This window comes from Linepithema humile, chromosome 3 (assembly GCF_040581485.1).
Source record: "Linepithema humile isolate Giens D197 chromosome 3, Lhum_UNIL_v1.0, whole genome shotgun sequence".
NCBI classification, from domain to species: Eukaryota; Metazoa; Arthropoda; class Insecta; order Hymenoptera; family Formicidae; genus Linepithema; species Linepithema humile.
In genome coordinates, this window is record NC_090130.1 from 30,343,809 (window position 1) to 30,366,821 (window position 23,013).

Below are 23,013 nucleotides of genomic sequence, written 5' to 3' on the forward strand. Positions count from 1 at the left end.
TTTCTTTGCAAATTTTCCTGGACGAATACTGCACATAAATGGACCATTATTCTGAGAAGATGTAAATGGAAAACTGACGGAAAAATCTCTCTGTGGAATGTCCTGCGTATTTTTCTTTTCAAGATACAAACCAGACTCAGGATGGTGTCAAGCTGATGTTACCATTTATTATTAACCGCTTATTTTTCAAGTTCCTTTTAAGGAACTCTGTCTGCAAGATTCAACTCGGAGTATAAATTATTTATTTCGTGAATTGTTGTGGAAAAACATTGGAAGTTATTTAGTAGCCCGCACAAAACTTTGAAAAAAAACGCTGTGGACAAACAGGTGGTTTTTCCGACGTTTGTTTATTTTTATTTTTGCGCATGCTAAAAGCGCCGGAGTTCCATCGTCAGTGGTAGCGTCTGAGCGAGGTTCTCTACGATTGAGAATGACACTGGAATTCTTTGTGAGAGTATCAGCAACCATGATGCGCTCGTATTTTATGAAGGGAAAGAAGCAGAAGTTTGGTTCGACCCTATCGACGGTAATCGATGTTTGTATTACTTGCAATTCTATTTTAATAGAATTAAAAATATAATTACTTTTTATACGAACTGTCCAATAATAATTTACATATTATCAAATTCTAATAATGTAATAAGAACTGGAATATATTTTTCCTTACTGTGTTCAACTTAACCGACAAAAATCGAAAATTGCAGATTACATAAGAACAATATTAATACAAATTTAATTGGTAATAAGTACAATAGTATTATCTACAATAATTAATAATAGTAATTATCTACAATAATAATCAAATAATGATGAAAGCTATGCAATATGTCATTCACCAGATCTGCTTTCACACTATCGATATCGCGTTAATCAATTAATATTGTTTATTCACGCTTATCAATGCTATCAATGAGCAGTTATAAGCGCGCTTGGTCAATCTGCGGTAGAATGGCGCGTACATTTCGCTCAGTATCGATCGCAATATTGCATAGCCCAATGCGAATCCAGATGAGTAGACGCTTATATCAAGCTGACCTCTTACGCTCACAAGGCCGTATATCTCGCTGTAAATGGGAACTAGGCTTCGACAGAAGCTTTTAAAATGGATTATGAATTAACGCACTCTAACGCGACCTCATTTTCAAGCGGCCACTGCGAAACGCGTGTTTCACGCAATATGGAAACGTATTCAATCTACGTATTATAGTCTAATAATATTAATGATTTATGGCGTCAATATTTGATGAAAACAGTTTGGGGAACAAATGTTATTTGACTCTCGATAACTCATGAAGAAACACCGCTATATTAAATTATATTGTGTTATTGAAGTCCCAATATAATAATAGCGCACTGAATAACCGTCAATTTATTTCTGTCGCATAAGGCATTTTCACAAAAGGTACACACAAAAATTTTCTATTTTATTATTAATCGCTAAACTTACCACGAAGAATATGCATTGCACGAGAACTCCAGAAGCTGTCGTAAAAGCTCCCTTATCATTACAGAAGAGCCGCGGATATATTTTATTTGCACGCGTCGAGTACATATTTACGTGGGGAATGACTTCGCCGTGAGTCTGCAAATATTAAATCTGGCTATGAAGGAGTTTGGCCATCGCAAAGGAACGCGTAGTCGCGAATTGCGACTCATTAATTACTACCTTCTGGATTCATACGGAAATGCTTTTTAATTTTAACACTCAGTCTTTCTCATAATTATTTGAGCATACAATTTTAAATATATCTCCGTAATTAAACATTCTTAGAAATCATCTTTAAAACGCAGTAGATCGAGCGAGAAAATAATCCCTCGCTATCTTTTCAAAACACACAAACGCACGCAATTTTACAACATACGTTATTAATCATTAATCATCGCCTTTATAATTTTTATAATTCTTTGCGTTCACAGTATTTTAGCCAGATTTTCTTCTACGCTATTTTCGTTGGTTTGTTAAACGCTGAGAGATAATGATCAACGTAGTAATTATTTCATAATTCCAGGTCACGGCGTGTGGTAACCAGCTAATATTACTCGCTTATATTCTCCTTCGCGTATTCGATTACTTCATCTCTATTACAGGTGAAGCGTCTTGGATCGATGAGAAATTCCGTACCGCTAATATATCTGCATAAATGATGTTACTAACCCATTGCAATTAAGTTATTTATTACGTTAGGAAAATTCTCCCCATCTTTTAATATCCACTACTTACTAAATTACTCCCTCAACTTTGTATCTGAAATTTATCCCAATATATCGGAAATACTTTGACTAAATTTAATCCAGAGAGAAACGCACAAGAACAATTAGAGGAAGAAAAGACGTTTATTTTAAAAAAAGTAACATAATATTATTTTGACAATAAGTTGATTAAGTTCCATCGAATTTTAAATTTTGTTAGTATTTTTCTATTTTTCGAGAGGTTTTTTCACATGTTTAGAATTTTGTCTACAAAAATTTATCGCGCTGCATGAAGGACGATGTAAATTCTTGCAATATACTCCGGGTCATTGGAACGGGGTCATCCTCACAACCCTTCTCACCTCTGATACCAGGTGCATGAATAAAACATGATCCACCTGAATTTACATTCTCACAGCTGTCTCTGACGAGCCAAACAGCAAGTTTCTACTTCGCCTCCCATGACTCGCCTGACTACACATTTTCCAGCAGATGGATAATAAAAAAAATCAATATGAAGGCAAAGAAGAAACTCGAGTTGTTTTCTTCTTTTCTCTTGAAAATATCATAAACATATGTCACATTTTCTAATCTAAAAAAATGTATCATATTTTAAACAAACAATGATATATATTAATTTGTAACACAAAGATAGAAAATTGAAAATGAAATAGATTACGTCGTAAATGAATTCAATCAATTTATGCGAACGTGGAGCGTAACGTTGATAAATATCTCAATCACCATGGAGTGCTCGTAATAACGTAATTGTAGAACTACGTAATGATGTCGCTTGTCTAACGTTCCGTTCTCGCGCAATGTGTATCCCATTTTCTATTTTTATCCGCTTATCCGTCGCTTATCGGCAGGGGGTTGATAATAATAAATCGACGATACAGGGGACGAAGAACGGGGGAGCAAACTGCGACTTTTCTCCGGGTAGGATCGTCAGTGCGCGTTACGAGCCTCTTGAGCACGGGTTATCGTTCTCGACCTCCGACGCTTCTTGTTAGATCAAACGACCTCCGATGGCTCTCGACGACTCTAGTGTTGCGTCTGCCCCGACACTCCACAGGCCGAAATACGCTGGCTAAGGGTGTGACGGCGGTGCTACCCTAAGTCGTGCACCACTTCTCGCGACCAGGCAGCCAGGCAACCCCGAGCCAATCGAACGAACGCCTCCCTTCGTCCGGCCGCATTGCATCAGTGTTAAGCTGGCGCTCGGGCGGCACTCTTCCGGTTCTTCCCGCACTCCACTTTCGCACGCCGTAAACAAGCGATTTGGAGTGCCGCGAGGGAGAGAGATCGATAACGCAAAATATTAATCGCGCTTCGGGAAAGCTTCGCAGACCCGTCGATCTGGTTTGCCCTAAACTGAACGTGCCTCGCATCCACGGCGCACGAAATTTTCAACCAATGGTCGATAGTGTTGCTCCCGTTAGTGTTTACGGCGTTGCTACGTTTAGTGAATTACCTCTGTAAATCGATTGCGCTATTATTGCCGCCGGGTGTCGAAGTTCGTTGAAAAGCGCGACATTTCAACGACGGTCGCCGCATTATGACGGGATTGAGCACGATGCTGTGGCGGAATCGCGGATTACGACGACAACAAAGTGGTTAAGCTCCTGCTCGAACACGAAGCCAGATGTTTTAAAGCCGCTCGGGCGCTTACGATCATAATATATATCGCGCGACTCGTGTAATAGCGGAAAACAACAACGGATAACAAGTGGGCGGAAGAAAAATTCATCAGCTCGCAAACGCGATGCTTCCGGAAGTGTGGAACAACGTTGTTCGATAGATCCGTTTTCGTCCGGATCGGGTGGTCGGATCGTGTTAACGAAATGGATGCGTCGGAAATTTTGGAGTAAACTGCTTCTCTCAGGAAGACTCGCGGTTGCGCCGCATCGTCTTACGTCTTCACCGATCGGTCTCCGGTGTACGCGCGCGTCTTAAATGGCAGAGAGTCCAATAAGTAACTCGAAACGCTTCTGTGCTAGACAGGTCAGCAAACAATCTTGCCCGCAGCCGTTTCCGTGTTCCCTTCTCTGTGTTATGTACGTGATGTAACCAGCGCGAACACCCATCCCGCCCCGCGCCCGGCATCCAATAAGTGTGTTTTATCACGATGCACTTTAGTGCGAACGATGTTAAACGTGTTACGCTATAACAATATTTTGACAGTGTTACCAGAACGTTCACTGCAAAATACGGGCGGTGATACTGATGGAAAACCATTTCCCGTTATTCCTCTCAAGCGTGACGTAATTTCATACAGATAGGATCTTCCGCCCGAATTACGTTAAATTTATATAACATGGATTTTTTTTCTCTTGTTCCTCACGAAACATTTTTATTTTGTGTCTCTCCGGATTTCAACAATTTAAAAATTAAATTTTAAATTAAATTAAAAAAGGAAATTTAAGAAAATAATATTAAACGTGTATTTGTTTAAAATATTGATATGCTTTATTGCAGGTACTGTCCCTCGGAGCAGACGTCCTCCCGGAGTACAAATTACAGTCCCCCAGAATCCACAAGTGGACCATACTACATTATTCGCCGTTTAAGGCGGTCTGGGATTGGGTTATATTGCTGCTTGTGATGTACACAGCTATATTTACGCCGTACGTCGCTGCCTTCGTTCTGTCGGATCCGGATTACAACAGCAGAAAGAACAAGAAATATGGTGATGACCCCATCGTTGTCATAGACTTAATAGGTAAATTAATTACTAAAGTTTATTTTTGCCTTTATATTTTATCGTTACCTTTTATTTAATTTTTATCATAAAAACTCTAGTAATATCAAAAGTAGACAAAATTTTTATGATCCACAAATTTACATTGATCTATTAATTATTAATAATAAGCAATGTATAATAGTAATCCGTTTTTGTAATTAAATAAATTAATAATAGTTTAACGTTTTAATTGCTATTTTTATAAAGAAGAAATCTCTGAAATTCACTGAAAAATATTAAAGCGATATTATCCGATACCAAAACATAAACACTTTAGAGTAAGTTCTAAATTTGATATCGACATCCGAGCAGTTGTATAACGTTTCATACAATGTAGCTAGGACACGGATAATATGCGTCACGACTATATGAAACAATAAAGCGGATAAAGAGACAATAGCTCGAAAGTAGAACGAACAGAGAAGAAATCGAAGAAACGCTCAAACAGACAATTCTAGAGATATTATCTCCCGTATTACTGCAGCTCGAGGATCAATTTTAACATTTTCGAAAATGCATTCGGTATTATCAGGCAAATAAATAAAGTTAACATTAACGTGACGTAATTTATTTTAATACGATAAAGAATTTAGTGAATTATATTTGATAGTTATGAAACGTCAGTTTCAGAATATTGCGCGTTTTGACAGATAAATGGCGCATAGCGCGTACCTTTTCTGGTATTGGAAAATTATTGATTACTTTCTGGGCTATAATACAAAACGCATTTTCACTTTTCAGTCGATGTCACCTTTATTGTGGACATCATCATAAATTTTCGCACGACGTTCGTCAACAGCAACGATGAAGTGGTGTCCCATCCTGGTAAGATAGCCGTCCATTACCTGAAGGGTTGGTTCATCATCGACTTGGTGGCTGCCATTCCCTTCGATCTCTTACTCGTTGGCTCGGATACTGACGAGGTAAGTTCCGTCGCACGCTTCGTATTCTCTAGATACCTTTCTTCCAAGCCAGATCTGGTGTTTACGGGATCATCTCTTACGCCAGTTTGTAATTCTTCGCGAGAGCGAGCACAAATTGTTTTGCTCGCTCGAAAAATATTTAAAATTCGTGATATTTAGTAGAGCCGTTGCATTAATCTACAAAAAAAAGAATAAAAAAAGACTGCAACTAATAGCAACAAAATGATTTTTTCCTTCAATGTAAGAAGTGACGCTCGCGGACGCCAGATCGCCGGGCGAATTTTTAGAATGTCGGTGTTAGCTGGTAAATATAATTAGGGTGACATGCCGAGCCCAAGTTACGTGCCCATAGATGTGACTTTACCGGACTGGTGCTTAGTTCATTTCTCCCTATTTTCGACCATTTCTCTCGGTGTTGAATGATTTCGTTTTCCTTTTGTCGAGAGTTTTAGTCGAATCGTCGTGTTAATGTGCACACAATATATGCGTACGGACGAGCGAGAACGTTCTAATTCTGTGGTTTCTCACTGTCCGGAACGATTTTACACAACGTTGAACGTGTGCTACACGTACGTCGAGAATCAATGAAAATTCGCACGATGGAACCCGGTTTTCATTTTAGCATCCAGATGCGCGTTACGTCAGTAGGCAGAATAGGCATAATAGACAGAATTAAAGCCGAACGGATCAACGCGCGCGGCCAAGCGACATTTAATATCAATTATGCAAATCCTGTAACGCCAAGCGACATGTGTATGACTTAACATGAGTGAACGATCCCTTTGTCTCGAGAACCGACTCGTACCTGTACGCACACGTACGCATACACTCTTCATAAATATGTAAGTAATTATAGTCTGTCGCTGTGAAAATTTCTGCTCTGATTGTCAAAGTATTAGACTCTATATCAGATCCTCGTTAAAATTCTCTTCTACTCTTTTCTTTTCTTTTTTTTTTTTTTTTTTTTTTTTGATCGTGTTTTTCTTTTATTCGTTTTTCGTTTAAATGATTCTTTCGAACTCTCTTTCATGAGTTGATTTGTCTCTCCCTCGGTTTGTAAACAATACCGATTGTTAATAAAAATTTATATGCGCAGAAAAAAAGAACGGTAAATATATGAATAACTCTTCTCAGGAAATAACTCTTTCCCATTATATTATATTTAACGTATCGCGCTTCTGAAAGAGAAAGCAGAATGCCATTTACATCTCTAATCGGTTTGCAATTGACGAGGTAATTTAAGTCATCCGTCTCGGCAGAGTGAAACGAACCTGTGATTTTTGCGACACTCCTATTTTAAGAAAGCGATCAAACGTAACAAATCTGGAAACTAAAATTATAAATCATCCTCATGTGATGTGAAAGAAACAAATTTTAACCTCAGTTTAACATTTTCATAGCTCGGCTTGGACAAGGACGAGGTTAGTTGATACATATATACACAAAGGATTCTCACTGACGTGTCTCTTTTTTTCGTTATTACTTAATTAATAACGGATTTACAATTTACACCGTTTTTACACCAAACGATTTAAAATCATCACCGCAATCACGATATTTTTCTACTAACTACTTTTCTTCTTTATCTCTCTTTCTCTCTCTCTCTCTCTCTCTCTCTTTCTCTCTCTCTCTCTCTCTCTCTCTCTCTTTTTCTCTCTCTTTATCTCTCTTTCTCTCTCTTTTTCTCTCTCTTTCTTCCACGTACAAACGGCTTACACATGTTACACATCTTAAATACTCTTAGCACAGTTTCTCTTGTAACATGAACCATCCCCTCTCGACGTTATCACAGCGATCAAGAGTCTTCAAGTGACTCATCACACATACAAACACCTCACTCGATCACTGCAACCCCATTTTGTGCCGAGAAAGTTCGAATAAAGTTGATGGCAAATCTTTGCTCTGCTGTTTTTTTTTCTAGACTTTTACTTTCTCCTGTAAAAAAAGTAATTACAAAACAATAAGACAGGGTTCTCATCAACTCTATTCTCACATGTACGGTATACTAAACTTACTAATAACGAATCGTGGAAGAATGTGCATGTTTTTTTTTCTTTTTTGATTTTTATATTGAGTCCAGGCCCGTTGATGCAAGATTTGAATTGTATAGGATAAAATTACGCCATTGAAAAGCGTTTTGTGTACCTTTGTACCTTTGTCCCCTTATGCAATCTCGCAAAATCGATTTATTAAATCGATTTGTGTGAAGAATTGTTAACGTCTGAATTTTGCACAACTGACAATTGGATAATGTCCGTGCGAATGCAAATTTTTGATATTTACATAATGTTAAATTGAAAAAAATATTAATATTCAGTTATGTAAATGTCAAAATCCGCAAATATCTCGGCGCAGATGCGCGTATAAAATTTTCACTTACAAAAAAAATTTTGAATTTTATCACAGAACAGCAAGATTAAAATTAGAAAAATTGATATCATATTTATCACATGATCGATTTTATCAATATCTGGCGAGAATTATTAGTTAGCTACTTTTTTCATATAGACACTTTCTCATCAGATATTGAGCCTCGTGTAACATAATTCGTGCCGACAGCACGAATTTAGCAGAATCTTGCGACGAGTACCTTTATATAGTTTGTCTACATTATTTATTCCCTCTTGCATCCAGCTTGTCGAGTTTTGTTTCTAGCAAGTAAATCGACTTTGAGCTTGCTTTATTCGCGCAACTTATTTCTTCTTTGGGGTTGCAGGATGCACTCGCTTATTTACGATTGCCTCAATTTTGTAAGAGTATTTTTTTGTTATCACTCTTATCGGATCCACAGGCAAAAATATGAATTCTACACAACACACGCGCGCTTTCAAATCTTCATTGGCATATGTATATGCAGTTGTACGTTTTCTAAATTAATCGTGACTTTGTCTAACACGGACTATGTTTTAACGAATGTTGAGAGATGCAATAAACTTATAATAACTATAACGTTTTCATCGGACGTAATCTCAAATCGCTCGAGACGGGACGAAAGCTTAACAGAACATGGATTGAACACATATATAATACACATACAATCGGTCGCGAACGTTTACACGAGCAGACCTGTATTGATCGCCAATGGTAATCAATAACGACACGATGAAAACACTTCGATTAAACCATCGCGATTTCATCAACAATCGCGCGTATGCTTCAGCTGTTTCCTCTCTCTCTCTCTCTCTCTCTCTCGATTTTGTTCCAATATGTTGGTCCTATCGTTCTGTTATCGAGCTTCTTTTATATTCTTTTATTATGCCTTTTTTTGCAAGCTGTAAAAAAATTGTAGTCATATTTCCGAATGGCAAAAAAAACTTTTTCTGACTGATCATTTTGTCCGGTTTAACGTATGTGTGTGTGTGTGTGTGTGTTTGTCTGCGCGCGTGCGTGTGTGTTTGTTCTGTGCTTGACAGAATTTTACGTTCTATATTTATAACAATTAAAAGAGCAAACAAATAGTGGAACAGTTTAAAAGAATTTTATTTTCTATAAAAATTGAGTTTTTTCTGTAAATCAATATCAATTACTTTTTTTTTAATTATGATGAAAATTTTAAAACCCAGATTTTTTAACAAGTTTTTTAATAATTTTTAAAACTTTTTTTACATACTTGCTCCTTCAATTAATACACATCCAAGAACTTTTGTATATAAATGATGTGCGTTTCTATAGCTTTTGTGCCTCGTTTTTCTTCCTCGAACGTGTACTGAGTTGTGTTTAAAAAAATCACGTTCGAAAAACAATACTTTTATTCGTTTGCGAACGTATTTGTATTGCGCTGAGAGTGCTTCAAGCGCATGCAAAATTTGCATTACAGATCAATCGAATTATTTTGGTTAGATCGCAACAAACTTTGCATGATAGTCGTAAAAATGCTGAGCTCGGTTTCTTTCAGTGTAAAAATGTTTGCTCGATGTAGATTTGCATTTGTTATTGTTTCAATATTTAAATCATATTTCCTTTTTCTATGGAAAATTTAAAAATTTGCGGCAGGTAAGAACGAAGAGGAAGCATGAGTACCTCCGTTCACGCAAAGCGTTTCTTTCCGAGATTGATCGCAAATTAATTTTTCATGAGTAGTTTTCTTTCACTTCCGCGAATGCTTACCGATTTGTAATTATTATCATATCTTATTCGGATTAGGTATATCAAATGCTGCGTAATTTGATGTATCTTGGAAGCCGATAAATCTCTACATCTATTTTCTCAATTACATATGCTATTTGCACATAACTCGATACGAGTCAAGCTTGCGACAATTGCTCTGCAACAAGGAAGTCGTCACTTCAGTATTTTCCAAAGTGTTCTCGAACACGACGCTCTAGCAACGACGACGTAAAATATGCTCTCTGAAAATCGTCCCGGCCCTTAAATTTAGGTCTGCGTCTAAATTGGCTCCGAGGAGCGGCACACCGCAAAGACGACGAATTCAACTTTGGTATTTGGAACTCGACGAAATGTCACGCGCGCATTTCTGTACGAATTTCGCGATGTGCCGGCGAACAGCTTTCTCCGTTTCAGCGATTGATGTGCAGCCGGAGTGACGATTTCCGACAAGAATGACACTTCCAACATGGAAATGGCCTTCACATGAATGATTAGATTTCTGATAAATGTCTGTTTATGCGAGGCACATTTAATAGAAGAGATAAGCTCACTGTGTATATATTGCAAACCTTACTTTATGCAAAATCGATCATCTATCAAAATTGAAAAATAATTTTAAATTAAGAATGTCCAAATCTTCATTTGTCTTATATAAATGTTATTTATGTGAACACATTTTGCTACAAAGAAGCACAATTCTTGCACAAACAGGTTTATATCTATTCACGAAGTATTTATGTGTTATCGTTCTGATAACAAAGCATCAGCAGGCATTTAAGTAGTAACGGATGATGTTGTACAAAACCGATTTCTGTGTATCGAAAGTGAAGACTAGGAGTCGAGAGATGTTTTTCGGGCTCGCAGAATCGGGAGATGGAAAAAATGACGAATTATTTTCAGACGACGACCTTGATCGGACTCTTGAAGACAGCCCGTCTGTTACGTCTCGTCAGAGTGGCCAGAAAAATCGACAGATACAGCGAGTATGGTGCTGCAGTTTTGTTACTGTTAATGGCCACTTTTGCCCTTATTGCTCATTGGATGGCGTGCATATGGTAAGTAATTGTGTATCTTTGAAAACATACCTTTTACTTCTACATCGATATATATTTCTTCAAGTATAATTTCTTTGACCAGCTCAAATATTATTTCTTAGGAAATATTTCATTGAAGAGTTGCCATTGAAAGATTTAATTAAAAGATTTAATTTAAAAAACTTTGAAACATTACATTACATTGTTTAAAATTCCGACATTTCGCGCTTTTTAAAGGTACGCTATAGGAAACGCCGAGCGGCCGACCCTGAAGAGCAAGGTTGGTTGGTTGGACATTCTAGCCAACGACACGCATCAATTTTACTTTCACAATAACACCGGTGGACCGAGCATAAAAGTAAGCCATCCGCGCGAGCTTCTTTCGAGTACGCTCTATTTGAGATCGCTAATGTTAATGGCGACACGTGACCCCTTTTGCCCCACGTAACAATGTAATTTTTCCAGAGTCGCTATATCACGGCGCTTTACTTCACCTTTAGCAGCCTCACGTCCGTGGGCTTCGGAAATGTGGCGCCCAATACTGACGCTGAGAAAATCTTTACAATAATCGTCATGTTGATCGGATGTGAGTCGACAAATCATTACACAGGCACACGCGTTTAGATGTGATTAAAAATAATGGCACGAATAAATAAAAATATATAGGCCAAACTAACTAAATAATCAACTGAAGAAAAATATTAGCGAAATGTATTTTTACGCTAAAAATTTTAACATTTGCTTCTTTTCGAGACACTCTTTTTTGTCGATTTTCTGATACCATACGAAATGAGCGATAGGAAAGTCAATCTGTATCCGAAATCGCTAAATACCGCGCCGTTGAATAATGAATTCGCAATATGCTTTATGATGCGACGATTTCAGCTCTGATGTACGCCAGTATCTTCGGTAATGTATCGGCGATCATCCAGAGGCTGTATAGCGGCACTGCCCGGTACCACACGCAGATGCTCAGGGTCAGAGAATTTATAAGATTCCACCAGATCCCGAATCCGCTCCGCCAGCGGTTGGAGGAGTACTTCCAACACGCGTGGACGTATACAAACGGGATCGACATGAACAGTGTTCTGAAAGGATTCCCCGAGTGCCTTCAGGCCGACATCTGTCTTCATCTTAATAGGAATCTTTTAAACAATTGCCGAGCCTTTGAAGGGGCTAGTCCAGGCTGTTTAAGGTAATTGCCTTTCCGCGTCAAACATCCTGCGAAATCATTTTTAAATTTATATGCCAAATAATTTTTCTTACTTTTTGCGAATATGTAATTTTTACGTATACACGATTCGTTATGATAAAAAGACGCTTTTTCTCGCAAAACAGGGCATTATCCTTAAAGTTTAAGACAACGCACGCACCACCGGGTGATACTTTAGTCCATCGCGGAGACGTGCTGACTTCCCTGTATTTTATATCCCGCGGGAGTATTGAAATTCTGAAGGATGACATCGTGATGGCCATTTTGGGGAAGGATGATATATTCGGCGAGAATCCATGTATTTATCCAACAGTCGGGAAGTCATCCTGTAACGTTCGCGCTCTTACTTACTGCGACCTTCACAAGATCCATCGGGATGACCTGCTTGACGTTTTGGCACTTTATCCGGAGTTCTCCAACCACTTCAGCCAAAATCTCGAGATTACTTTCAACATGCGAGACGTGAGTGTTATTCTCGGCTCTCCTCATATGTAATTATTTTTGTTGAAATTATATAATTTTTTTTCTTTTTTTTTTGCATCAAATTTCACCTGTATTTTATAATGAATTTAAAAAGGAAAATTTTTATATTACATTATATTTTATATAATTTTTGTACTTTTATTTTAACTTTATTTTTGCAATTCGAACTATGATAATTTATATTTGCGTCGGACTGATATATATTCCGAGTCTCGAGTGACGTCAGACTGTCATTCATCTTCAGGAGGAGCAGGCTGGTGTCGATCCAATATCAGCAAGGTTTCCTGTCAGCACTCCGACCGACGTCGACATCGACGCCAGGCGATTCGCTTTCCGTCCACCAAGATACCGTCGAGGACCCGGTGGTCCTGGCACAAATCTTATCCCCACAGGTCGACAAGACTCCTTGCAAGACGACCAAGAAGATTAGTAAGATCACCGTTTTTTTTTTTTATTGTATTTACATCTCAAGTTATTATCAGTAGCAAAATTAATATTCAATTAATAAAATGGTTAAGATTAGCAATAATAAAAGATTTCGAAAAAAATGAAAGCGATGTGTTTGCTAAATCTCTGGCGCAGAGCAGTTCTTCAGGCTTATTTTCTCTTGCAGTGATCACAAAGGTAGCGGTCACGGTATCTTAGAATTCAGCACGGACAAAGCCGGTCAGGACGTGACGCCGTTGAATCTGGAATTTGACGAGCCCAAGCAGAGAAGTTCGACCTTAAACTCGATAACTGGTAAGTGGCCATTATCTCTATCGATCGGCTTTCCTTGTTTCGGGGAAACGATGTTTCGATCTCTCTCGTGTTTCCAATTTTCTGATTGAGGAATGTTGTTCTTTGCACGACGATATAGATTCCCCTTAAAACAGGGTATCTCCTTTTAATACAATCAGCTCGAGATTTTCAATTTCGAACGTTTATAATGTTTTCTTTTTATTAACTAATGATAACATTTCTTGTAAAAGTTGATTGCAAACATTGACACCCGCATTAATGTCATATATTTAGCGCTAAGTGTATCCGAAAATGTTAGCGTTAAATTCGTGATCCTAAATTTCGGTTATTTAACATAAAACTTATAGAACAGAGATAGAAGATAATTACATTTAGCGTTAAATGCACTACATAAGTATGGAGTTAAAATCAATTACTCAAATTCGCTCATAATTTGTGACGATATTAAAAACGTATCATCCTTCTCGTAGGCTTTCTAAAATGTATTTTGCCTCCAGCTCGATGTGACATTACGTTATCAATTCTTTTGATCTATTTAGCATTTATTACCGATGTGCAACTTTCTCTTTTCTCTTTATAGCTGTATTCTCTCTTTCTCTTTCTCTCTTTTTCTCTCTTTTTCTCTCTCTCTCTTTCTCTCTCTTTCTCCCCTTTCTGTGTATTGCTTTTCGTTTGAGTCCCAAATTCGATAACACCTTGAAACCTGGTTGTTCAGGCATGCTAACCCATCTCAAGCGCAGCATACCGGATCTACGTCAGCACAAGATTCATCTGCAGCCGCTTACCAGCCACGATTACCTCGCCAAGCAAAGTAAGTACTCCGGATTTTTCGAGTACCAAATGTAGATCGGCCCAATCGTGCGCACTTAAAGTCCCCGACCTGCGGATACCCGCTACACCGCTCGCCAGAATCCAGAAGAGAGTATGACTACCGATTTACTTGCATCCTTTGAGATCGCGCCGCACGCCAGTAGTAGAGAATCTCTAGCGCGGTTAAATGTTTGCGAGAGAAGTACTTGTGACGTCCTCCTTGTAACTCGTGGTACTCACTGGTGGCGTTTAAACGTAGTGACCACGCCGCTGATGAAACCGGCGCGCCGGAGTTCCGCCGCTGGCGAGAGTTGCCTCAGTCAAAACGTCGTTCATCCCACTTCGACAACGTCAAGCCACTACACCACACCATCGCCCCCGCAGCATCCTCATTCCCATGGTAGGGGCTCATTTCTCTTAATCTCATAAAGCAATTTGCATCACTTACTCACTTCTCACTTGTCACTCGCCGATATTAAATTCCGTCGCCTTATACTGTCATCGTATGCTTATCATCATCGTAATCGCGTAGCATCGGCACTGTACCGATCCTGATCCGATGTGTTTGAATCTCAAGCGATTGAGATCGAGTTTGTCGCGAGATGAAAACGTTTCCTCCTTCCAGGCGACTTTCAGAGCGGCCCAGGCCGACCCTTGGAGGAGATCAACAGCAGGATCGATCAGCTGTCGCGACAGATGTCCTCGCTGGAGCACTCGATGGCCGGTGATATCCGGTTGATTCTGAGCTTGCTCCAGCAGACTCTTGACTCGTCGAGGGATAGCTCCAGCATCGAGATGATGCAGGGAACCGCGCCGGCCGGCACGCGGCAGAGCAGCCGGGCACCGGCGTTGGTCCAGAGATCGGCGAGCGAGCCGCAACCGCCGACAGTTCCGGTGAGCAACGGAAACGGAAAGATCCAGCCCAGCACGTCGCACGGTTTGTTCAGGTAAGAACGAAACGTGATATCTCGCACATTAAATTTCGGTCTAATTAGTCGGTTATGATTAATCGGATTAATCATGCTCGTTTCTCGCGCGTTGATACTCGACGTTAGCAGTAGTTTTACGACGACTGTCGTGCGCGATAAATAGAGGGTTTGAAATATTTGCGCGAACAATAGACTCCGAATTGCAACTTGAATCGCAGGAAGTAATCGATATTTTATTATTCTTGGAAAGCCTTCTTTCGAAATCCCTGGATCAGTTGCATTTGATTTCGGCGTCTTTTATTTTGGAAAAGTTGGACAAGTTCCGAAGGTGACCAATATCACGTATTCTTCTTTGAAACCGTTGCGAGCAGTGTCACGGGAATCGAGTCCAAGCGAATGACATTATCATAAATTATCATAATCAAAATTGAAAAAATGTTTTTTTCAATCATTTTTCAAGCATAAGAGATAAATAATTGGAGCGCGCTAATTACTAACATCAACAATTGTGTAAAAAGTAAAGATGTAGACTTTTTTGCTGACTTTATGATCTTTAGAACCGTAGTATGTATTATACTCTTCTCTCATAGATATTGTCATCTCTAACATCGCACGCCTTGAAAGCTTTGATATCCACATGCTCCATCGAATATTTAGGAATGCAAGTAAGAAGCATCACGTTGAAGTAAAAAGTAAAAAGTATTTTCTTTTATCGAAAAGTACTTCTAACTTGCATGTATTTCTCTCTTTTCCTTCTGTCTGAACTCGCTGGCGTATATATCTCAGTAAATATTCTCCGCTCGATTAGCCATTGTTTCTAAAGCAGTCGAAGAAAATACTTTGTTTAACAGTAATTTCAATAACGTCGGTTGACCTTAACTCGGCTTCGTGAAACTCGGCTGCGATTAAAGTCGACCGACGTTGGCGAAACCGACTTCTCGGTATGAATATCATGTTTTACGCACGTTTAGATAGATCATTCTCGTCATCGCCTTTCATTCGCGATCTCGATCTCGATCGAAGCCGAGAGGAATAGCCCCAAATCGGTCCCAGAACGCGCGGGGGCCCCGTGACACTGCTCGGGTCGAAACTTTAGAGGATTAGAGGCCTGTCGAATATCCCACTGTACATAATCACGTACGCTTCAAGTATGTATCTCGCTCAGCTATCTTTAGCGGTTACTTACTTACGAAAAAAAGGTTGTGGTCTGCGCGTCGTTCCGCTCATACGAGTTCCACTCCGCTCTGTAGTAGACCTACCACGAGGGAGCCGACCTCCACGTCGTCGGGCACGTCGCGGCTCACCGTCACGTCGGAAACGTCCGCGCTCGCGACGGCGTTGCAGACGGCGCTGAACGGTGCTCGAACCGGACCCACGAGGTCGCAGAGCCAACCGGTCGACCTGGCGGTGCCGACCACCACACAGCAGCAGACTCACCAGGGACACGCTTGGCACAGTCAGCCTGCCGCCTTCCGAAGAGGCGAATACAGGAGTGGGTAGGTAGTTTGGCGAAGGGCGTAGAAAGGTCGATCAAAATTTAAAATTCGGACGATATCAGTTTAAATTCGGAAATTCGAAAGCTGGAAGTGTGTTGGCAGTGGCGCATTTATATTCCCGTAACTTCGCTCACGATAATTTCCTCCATTTGTTCTATCTTGTTCTCGAAATCGTGGATCGAAAAATGCGCCACTGTGCGCTGGTTGCTAAGCGTGGGCATCGATTCGATCAATTACGTTCACGCTTAGTAACCGCGCGCTCGATGTCGATGAGAACACCGCTACCACGCGTTGACGAAAGCGTGCCTTGCGATAGATACAGCTCGTTCAACAAACGCTCGGAGGCGGAGGGCGAGGACCCGTGGAGCTGCGTGGTCTCGGTAACGGGAGATCGGAGTGCTGCCCAGCGTCCTCGTAGCGGGGACACGCGCAAAGACCCGAATCATCGCGGCGGCAACGGAGCGGAATCCGGGTCGAGCCGATCGGAGGGCAGACAGGAGGGCGGAAGCGGGGGACATCAGGCGAGCGGACCCCGGCAGCAGGACTCCTCGAGGCAAACCAGCGAGGATATGTCGTGGGAATTTACGATAAATGAGGCGCCGATCGCCAGACTCGAGTCGCTGGACGAGCTCGATCAGGATCACGGCAGTTAAGGGAAATCGCGCACGCGGAATCATTCTGTCAGCTGAGAGCTGCGACATCGCCGCGAGGACGATCGTCTTTGCGAGACGAGGACGCGGAAAGTCGCAACGAGAAAGCGCGACTGGGGCCGTTCAAGTCCTCCGTAGGGAATCTTGTTTCTAACCCAATCATAGTCATCTCGCGACGCTTGTCTCGAAGTCGGATCTCACAACCGAGCCGCAAGCGACATCACGCGACGTCTGCAGATCGACGTGGAGCGTGTGCCGTTGAAGGAAGCGTATGAGCCTGAAGATAAGAATCCACTTGTTAGTAACTCACCTTGTATAATTGAGAAAAGTGATAAGAACCTGATGAAAATTGAGGCATAGCAAAAGCTATCTATACATCGAAATTTTTAAAATTTTTTATTCGAGAGTTACGATATAAAGAATATAAAACACAATAATTACAATAATTAAAAAAATGTGAATGATAGATGCTTTATAATAGAAAAACAAGAAGAAGAAATCATATTACAGTAAGATATTAATATTAAGCGTTAAAAATCGAAAAAATTTGACATTTTCTAAAAAAAAAAAAGGATTAAAATGTAGATTATGCTTCCTTCAATTGCATGTGCTCTAAGCTATCGACAGATCCGTCAGCGCAAAGATCACTTTTTGTACTCGAGACTAAGACGACTGTATGCTCTCCGTATGTTAAGCACTCAAGCGGAGAGGATATCGGCCGAAATGTACATTTTCATAACGTAAGTGTACTTTTTTTATTTATGAAATATTTCTCGCGTTATACCGCCGCCATGTCTCGTTTCATTCTGCTAATTCGGATTAAGCGATCGCTTGTTAAGCATCATCGTACGATTTAGGCTCTTCAAACGTTTTTCGGCTTCGACGGTCGACGAGCGCTCGTCTCTTCGGGGTTCCCGACAGCGGCAAGAATTCAATATGCAATTTAAAATGCGTTCCTTCAGATCGATTTTTTATGCGTCGATAAAAAGCAAATAGAAAAAAAATATATCTCGTATCTCGCCAATTAGACGCCAATTATTTTACTCACACAGGACCGCAAATGATTATTTATATATATTTACACGTTAACACATGCATATGCGCTGTATATCATAAGAGGGGCATGTTAAAGGCGAAAGAAAGTATATACATAAATACATCGCGCGATAATAGCGCGGAAATCTTGACGGAAAAAAAGATCGCAAAAAATAATTAAGAATGAAATCGCGAACCATTTCGTCTTGAGGGTTTGGTTAGCTGAAGAAAATTACTTAATTCGTTAGATTTCAACGTGTAAATGTTTCTACGATAAATGTGGCTAAGAAGAAAAGTTTGTGAACATTAAAAAGACGCGGAGAGAAATGAGCAATCTCGCTGATTTATCGTACAAATAATCAAGCAGCCTCCGAGTCGCGTTCTCGCCGCGTTGAATTTAAATACGACGAAAACGTGCGGTTTTTCATTCGACAATTTTACTGTCGACTGAAAAGTTCTCAAATGGACGGTTTTAATTTCTAGCGGGTTAATTAAAATTTGATTGAGAGAGAGAGAGAGAGAGAGAGAGAGAGAGAGAGCACCTTCTTTTTTATTCTTGCTTATAGGCGACGTTAGATGACGATATGGTATTTAAAACAAGTCTCGCAGTGCCGAAAGGTATTATCACGTAGTAATTTAAGCCGAAACATCGGGGAAACATAAAGAAACGGAATTTTTTCCCACTTCAGCCGCCGTACAAAGTAGCCAATGTCCTTTATACAAAGAGCGACGAGAGAACATGTCGCGCAGACGATATTAGACAATTATCAGGATTCTTATTATTATAATTGTTATTATTATTACGATTATAATTAGTATTCTTATTATTATTGTTATTATTATTATTATCATTATTATTATTATTATTATGTATTATGTATCAATGGAAGAAGCGCAAGCGCGACGCGGAAGAGACGAAGAAATTAACACCGACGACATAATGCCTACGCAATAATATATACTTCTACATATATATACATATACAGAAAGAAACATAGATGTATATATATATATTCTATAAATTTTTTACAAAGCATTTCGAGTCGCTATTGCTCCTAAACGCGTAAACGTTGGTTTCTCTTCCTCTCTTTTCGTTTTTTGTCCTCCCGCAACGTCTCTATTTCCGCCATATTAACGTCGCGAATCCGTTAAAAAGGCTGGAAAACGGCGATCGATGATCCTAAATGATCTTATCTCGGCCGCGACAATTTACATAGACCTTTACATTTATGTGCTATACACGAGACGAGAGAGAAGGAGAAATAGAGAGAAAGAGGAACCGAATTCACGGTGATGGCGCTTCTCGAGATCGTTCGTGGATCACCGATCGCTGATCTATTCGTTCTTTGCTCAGTATTTTAGGCTGTAACCGATACCGAATACATTCGATGTAACAATTAAACACACACGACTCGTAGTTAACTCTCTGCGACAAAGTGATGGTGCAGCGGCGCAGCGTTAATAACAGGGGGGAAAAAAACAGCAGCTTTCAATTTTACAGATAGCAATTTTTTGATTGTTAAATATCAGTAGTACACGCAGCACACGTGGATTTTCGCACTTAGATACACGGCAGAAATTGTACGTACGGTTAAGTGATCCTTTAGAAAGGGAGAGAGAGAGAGAGAGAGAGAGAGAGAGAGAGAGAGAGAAAGAAAGAGAGAGAGAGAGTCCGGCGTGTTTCGGCCGAGGGCGGCCACGTTCGCCGAACGAATCTCATCTTGAATCATTCAGATATCCATTGATATGACGAAAATACATATCACTGCCCGGCCTTTGTCGCCGGCCGTATCAATCCCGTAAAAAATTTATTTTTCTTGTAATATTAAAGAAAAAGAACGCAGGGCTGGTCCCTCAAATATTATAAATAATACTTTTAAAAAAGTATTGTTTCTTAATTGGTATTACATTCTCTGTTAATTGCCGAATATCGTTAACAAGGAATATTTTACATTCTTTTATTGATTTGGAAAATAAATATCTACAATATATTTTACTTCTTAATTTAGAAAATAATTATAAACTGGCTTAAGTGCGTGTCTATTTCTGCCGTACCAATTAAGGGATTATCTATTACTGGCGTTGCCTTAAATAATCAAATAACATCACTATTTTTGTAGTCGGATTAAAAGTATATAGAGGCAATGTCCACAATTTTATCTTATACATGTGAATGTGATGAATTGAATAATCACGGCAAATTGACATAGCCACAAGATTACATGTAAAGAATATTTTAAAAAATAACATTTGACGAATACAAACTTATAAAAGAATTTTGAAAAAAATAAATTGAAAATTATTGATTTTTTTTTATATTTGGAACTAATTTGAAGATGAGAAGATTAAACTTGTGAGTTAAATAATTGAGTTAAAAAATTGAGAAACTTTGGCTGATTGAACGTGGTTACTCTCGGCCGCAGACAGAAGTAGACTGGCGAAGATGCTGAGCGCGCAAAGCGCGAAACAAGAAACGTGCGTAATCAAGGAATTATCTCGCTTGCGTGTAAACTTCAAGTAGCACTTGAGTGCCACGCGACATCGATTGGTCGCGGATTTTCGACAACGATAATTCCGACTTTCCTCGAGAGCGAGCAATTACGATTTAGACACTACATTTAAAGGTATTTTAACACGTTACAACTTTCACGGGGAAACATATGTAACATTTTATACATAATGTCTGCGCCCAATTATAAATTTATGCTGTGCAAGACAAACGCGTCGCTCCTTTAATTCTAAAGCAAGGGACTGTGAGATGCTCGAAGAATATCATAATCGGAGGATCGCGATCGAAAAGTTGCCGTATAGTGAAATTCTATCTCGGAGTTTCCCGCAGGGGAAAATATCGTCCCGGAAGTAATGTCGTCTCGAGAACATCCGATTTCTCCTATTTAGTTTTCATTACTGATATTCCGTAGTTGGACAGGAAGAAAAAGTGAGGAGAGTCCGTTGAAATTATCTTGTCATTCGATGAAAATAAGCGCGCACCGCTATTTTTCCCAATCTGTAAGAAAATTGCGACAAACAGTAGACAAATGACGACGCAATAGTGGAGTCACACATTCATTCTTTGATCTTTTCACAATTTGGTTCTAAGTATATCGACTTCTTAACTTTCGTCATTGCTGAACGTAATTGGCGTGATCCATCTGTATCTATCTCTTTATAGAATTTCAAGGAGCTCAGTATTGCGAAGAGTCTTTCCGAGCAGTTTTGAAATCGCTTGTAAAAGAATGCTGAGCGCATATCCGTGAAGGATCGCTTGAGATCCTCTCGCCGGAGTTTCGCGATTTTGCCTGGCACATACTTCGTCCTTCGTCTTTCGACTATCGAGTGACTACGCACGAATAATATCATCGAATATCTTGATCCCTCAGATTCTCAATCTCTATCACCTGTCCGCCGATAAAAATAAAATCCTGCGATCTCTCATCGAAGCCGCCTCTCGCTTTTTCTCTATCGCGGTTGGCTTATTCGCGCCAAGAAACGTGTAGATACGCAACGTTCGGGGCGAATTCGCGCGTTCGAAGAGAGTCGTTCTGCCAAGGCTGTGCAAAAGGGTTTATTCGTTAAAGTATCGCTTCTGAATTGATCCGACGTCGGTTCAGAACCGATTCTTAATTTCGAAGAACCGGTATGTCTGTTTTACGCGAAGAACGCGTATGTAACGAGAGATCGGAGCTAACCTTGTGTCGGAACGGAGTTTCGTGTGTGAAATCGCAGAGAAATGTAACGAGAGAAAAGAGCGAAAAAGGAAGAGAACGGAAAAGAGAAAACAATCCCAGCCGCGGTAGATAAATTTAATCGCGCGTTCTTTACCCAGATTCAGCGGATTAAGATTGTTCTGTATATATATGATATAATCTTGGATTGTACGATTGTACGCCGAGCGCACTGATTTGTAACACGTAACATGGAAATTAGTTCGAAAGTGAGCGTGACAGAGGAGAGAATTTTTGCACCACCCCCGTCCCGCTCCTGCCCTTCAGCTGACACCTCCAGCCAAAGAGCGAGATGATTTAAAAACTTGTACATCACCCGATCCGCTCTCCCCCAAGAGTAGAGAAGTTCAGTCGAATAAATGATCTTCAATAAAAAATAAAAATTGATTTATTTATTTATTTGGGAATTGAGAAATTATTTTTCCATTTTTTTAATCATGCAATTGTTTATAATGTTATTTCCATTTCAAAAAAATAGAAAAATAATATAATCACATCACTATTTCACTATTACAATAGGCAATATTAAATTATATTTTTATAGATAAAATATTATTATTTCTTCTTATATTTTTGTGTGAAATAAAAATTAATATTACAATATTAATATAATATTAATAAAAATTCGATCGGAGATGAAGGCGGTTGATGATGGTGATTGGCGGTGGAGCAGGTGCTGGGAGTGGTGGTGGTATTGGTGGTGACGAAGCCGTGTTGTGTATCTATAAGTTTTCATATATTGCATAAAATATGTTTATTACATATTTTCACTATGCCAATATGCATTTTATTAATATTTGCCTACCATATCCGTCTTCGTCCTTTCTCACTGACAAATCGTTTTTAGTAAAATCGTTATTAAAAATAGACGATCACAAAATTATATTCGTTGTCCGGAACAGAATTGTGGATTAAAAATATTATTTCTTTTGTT

At 39.5% G+C, this 23,013-nt stretch overlaps 1 protein-coding gene across 13 annotated transcripts in view; it reads left to right on the forward strand.

The window, feature by feature from the left end:
* sei (seizure) overlaps positions 1-22,858 on the forward strand; it is a 103,566-nt gene extending 80,708 nt beyond the window's left edge. For 4 of the 13 annotated variants that reach the window (XM_067351631.1, XM_067351621.1, XM_067351622.1 and 1 more), the window contains 16 exons: positions 4,669-4,912; positions 5,675-5,856; positions 7,257-7,277; positions 10,864-11,018; positions 11,235-11,355; positions 11,463-11,583; positions 11,883-12,192; positions 12,336-12,672; positions 12,938-13,122; positions 13,307-13,434; positions 14,150-14,245; positions 14,504-14,644; positions 14,870-15,191; positions 15,424-15,501; positions 16,424-16,669; positions 16,971-22,858. In XM_067351631.1, the coding sequence (XP_067207732.1) occupies positions 4,669-4,912; positions 5,675-5,856; positions 7,257-7,277; positions 10,864-11,018; positions 11,235-11,355; positions 11,463-11,583; positions 11,883-12,192; positions 12,336-12,672; positions 12,938-13,122; positions 13,307-13,434; positions 14,150-14,245; positions 14,504-14,644; positions 14,870-15,191; positions 15,424-15,501; positions 16,424-16,669; positions 16,971-17,322 (3,039 nt within the window). In that variant the 3' untranslated portion in view covers positions 17,323-22,858. Of the gene's footprint in view, positions 1-4,668; positions 4,913-5,674; positions 5,857-7,256; positions 7,278-10,863; positions 11,019-11,234; positions 11,356-11,462; positions 11,584-11,882; positions 12,193-12,335; positions 12,673-12,937; positions 13,123-13,306; positions 13,435-14,149; positions 14,246-14,503; positions 14,645-14,869; positions 15,192-15,423; positions 15,502-16,372; positions 16,670-16,970 lie in introns of all 13 variants that reach the window. The other 9 variants (XM_067351624.1, XM_067351633.1, XM_067351623.1 and 6 more) reach the window with 8 other exon arrangements.
* Positions 22,859-23,013: the final 155 nt, after the last annotated feature.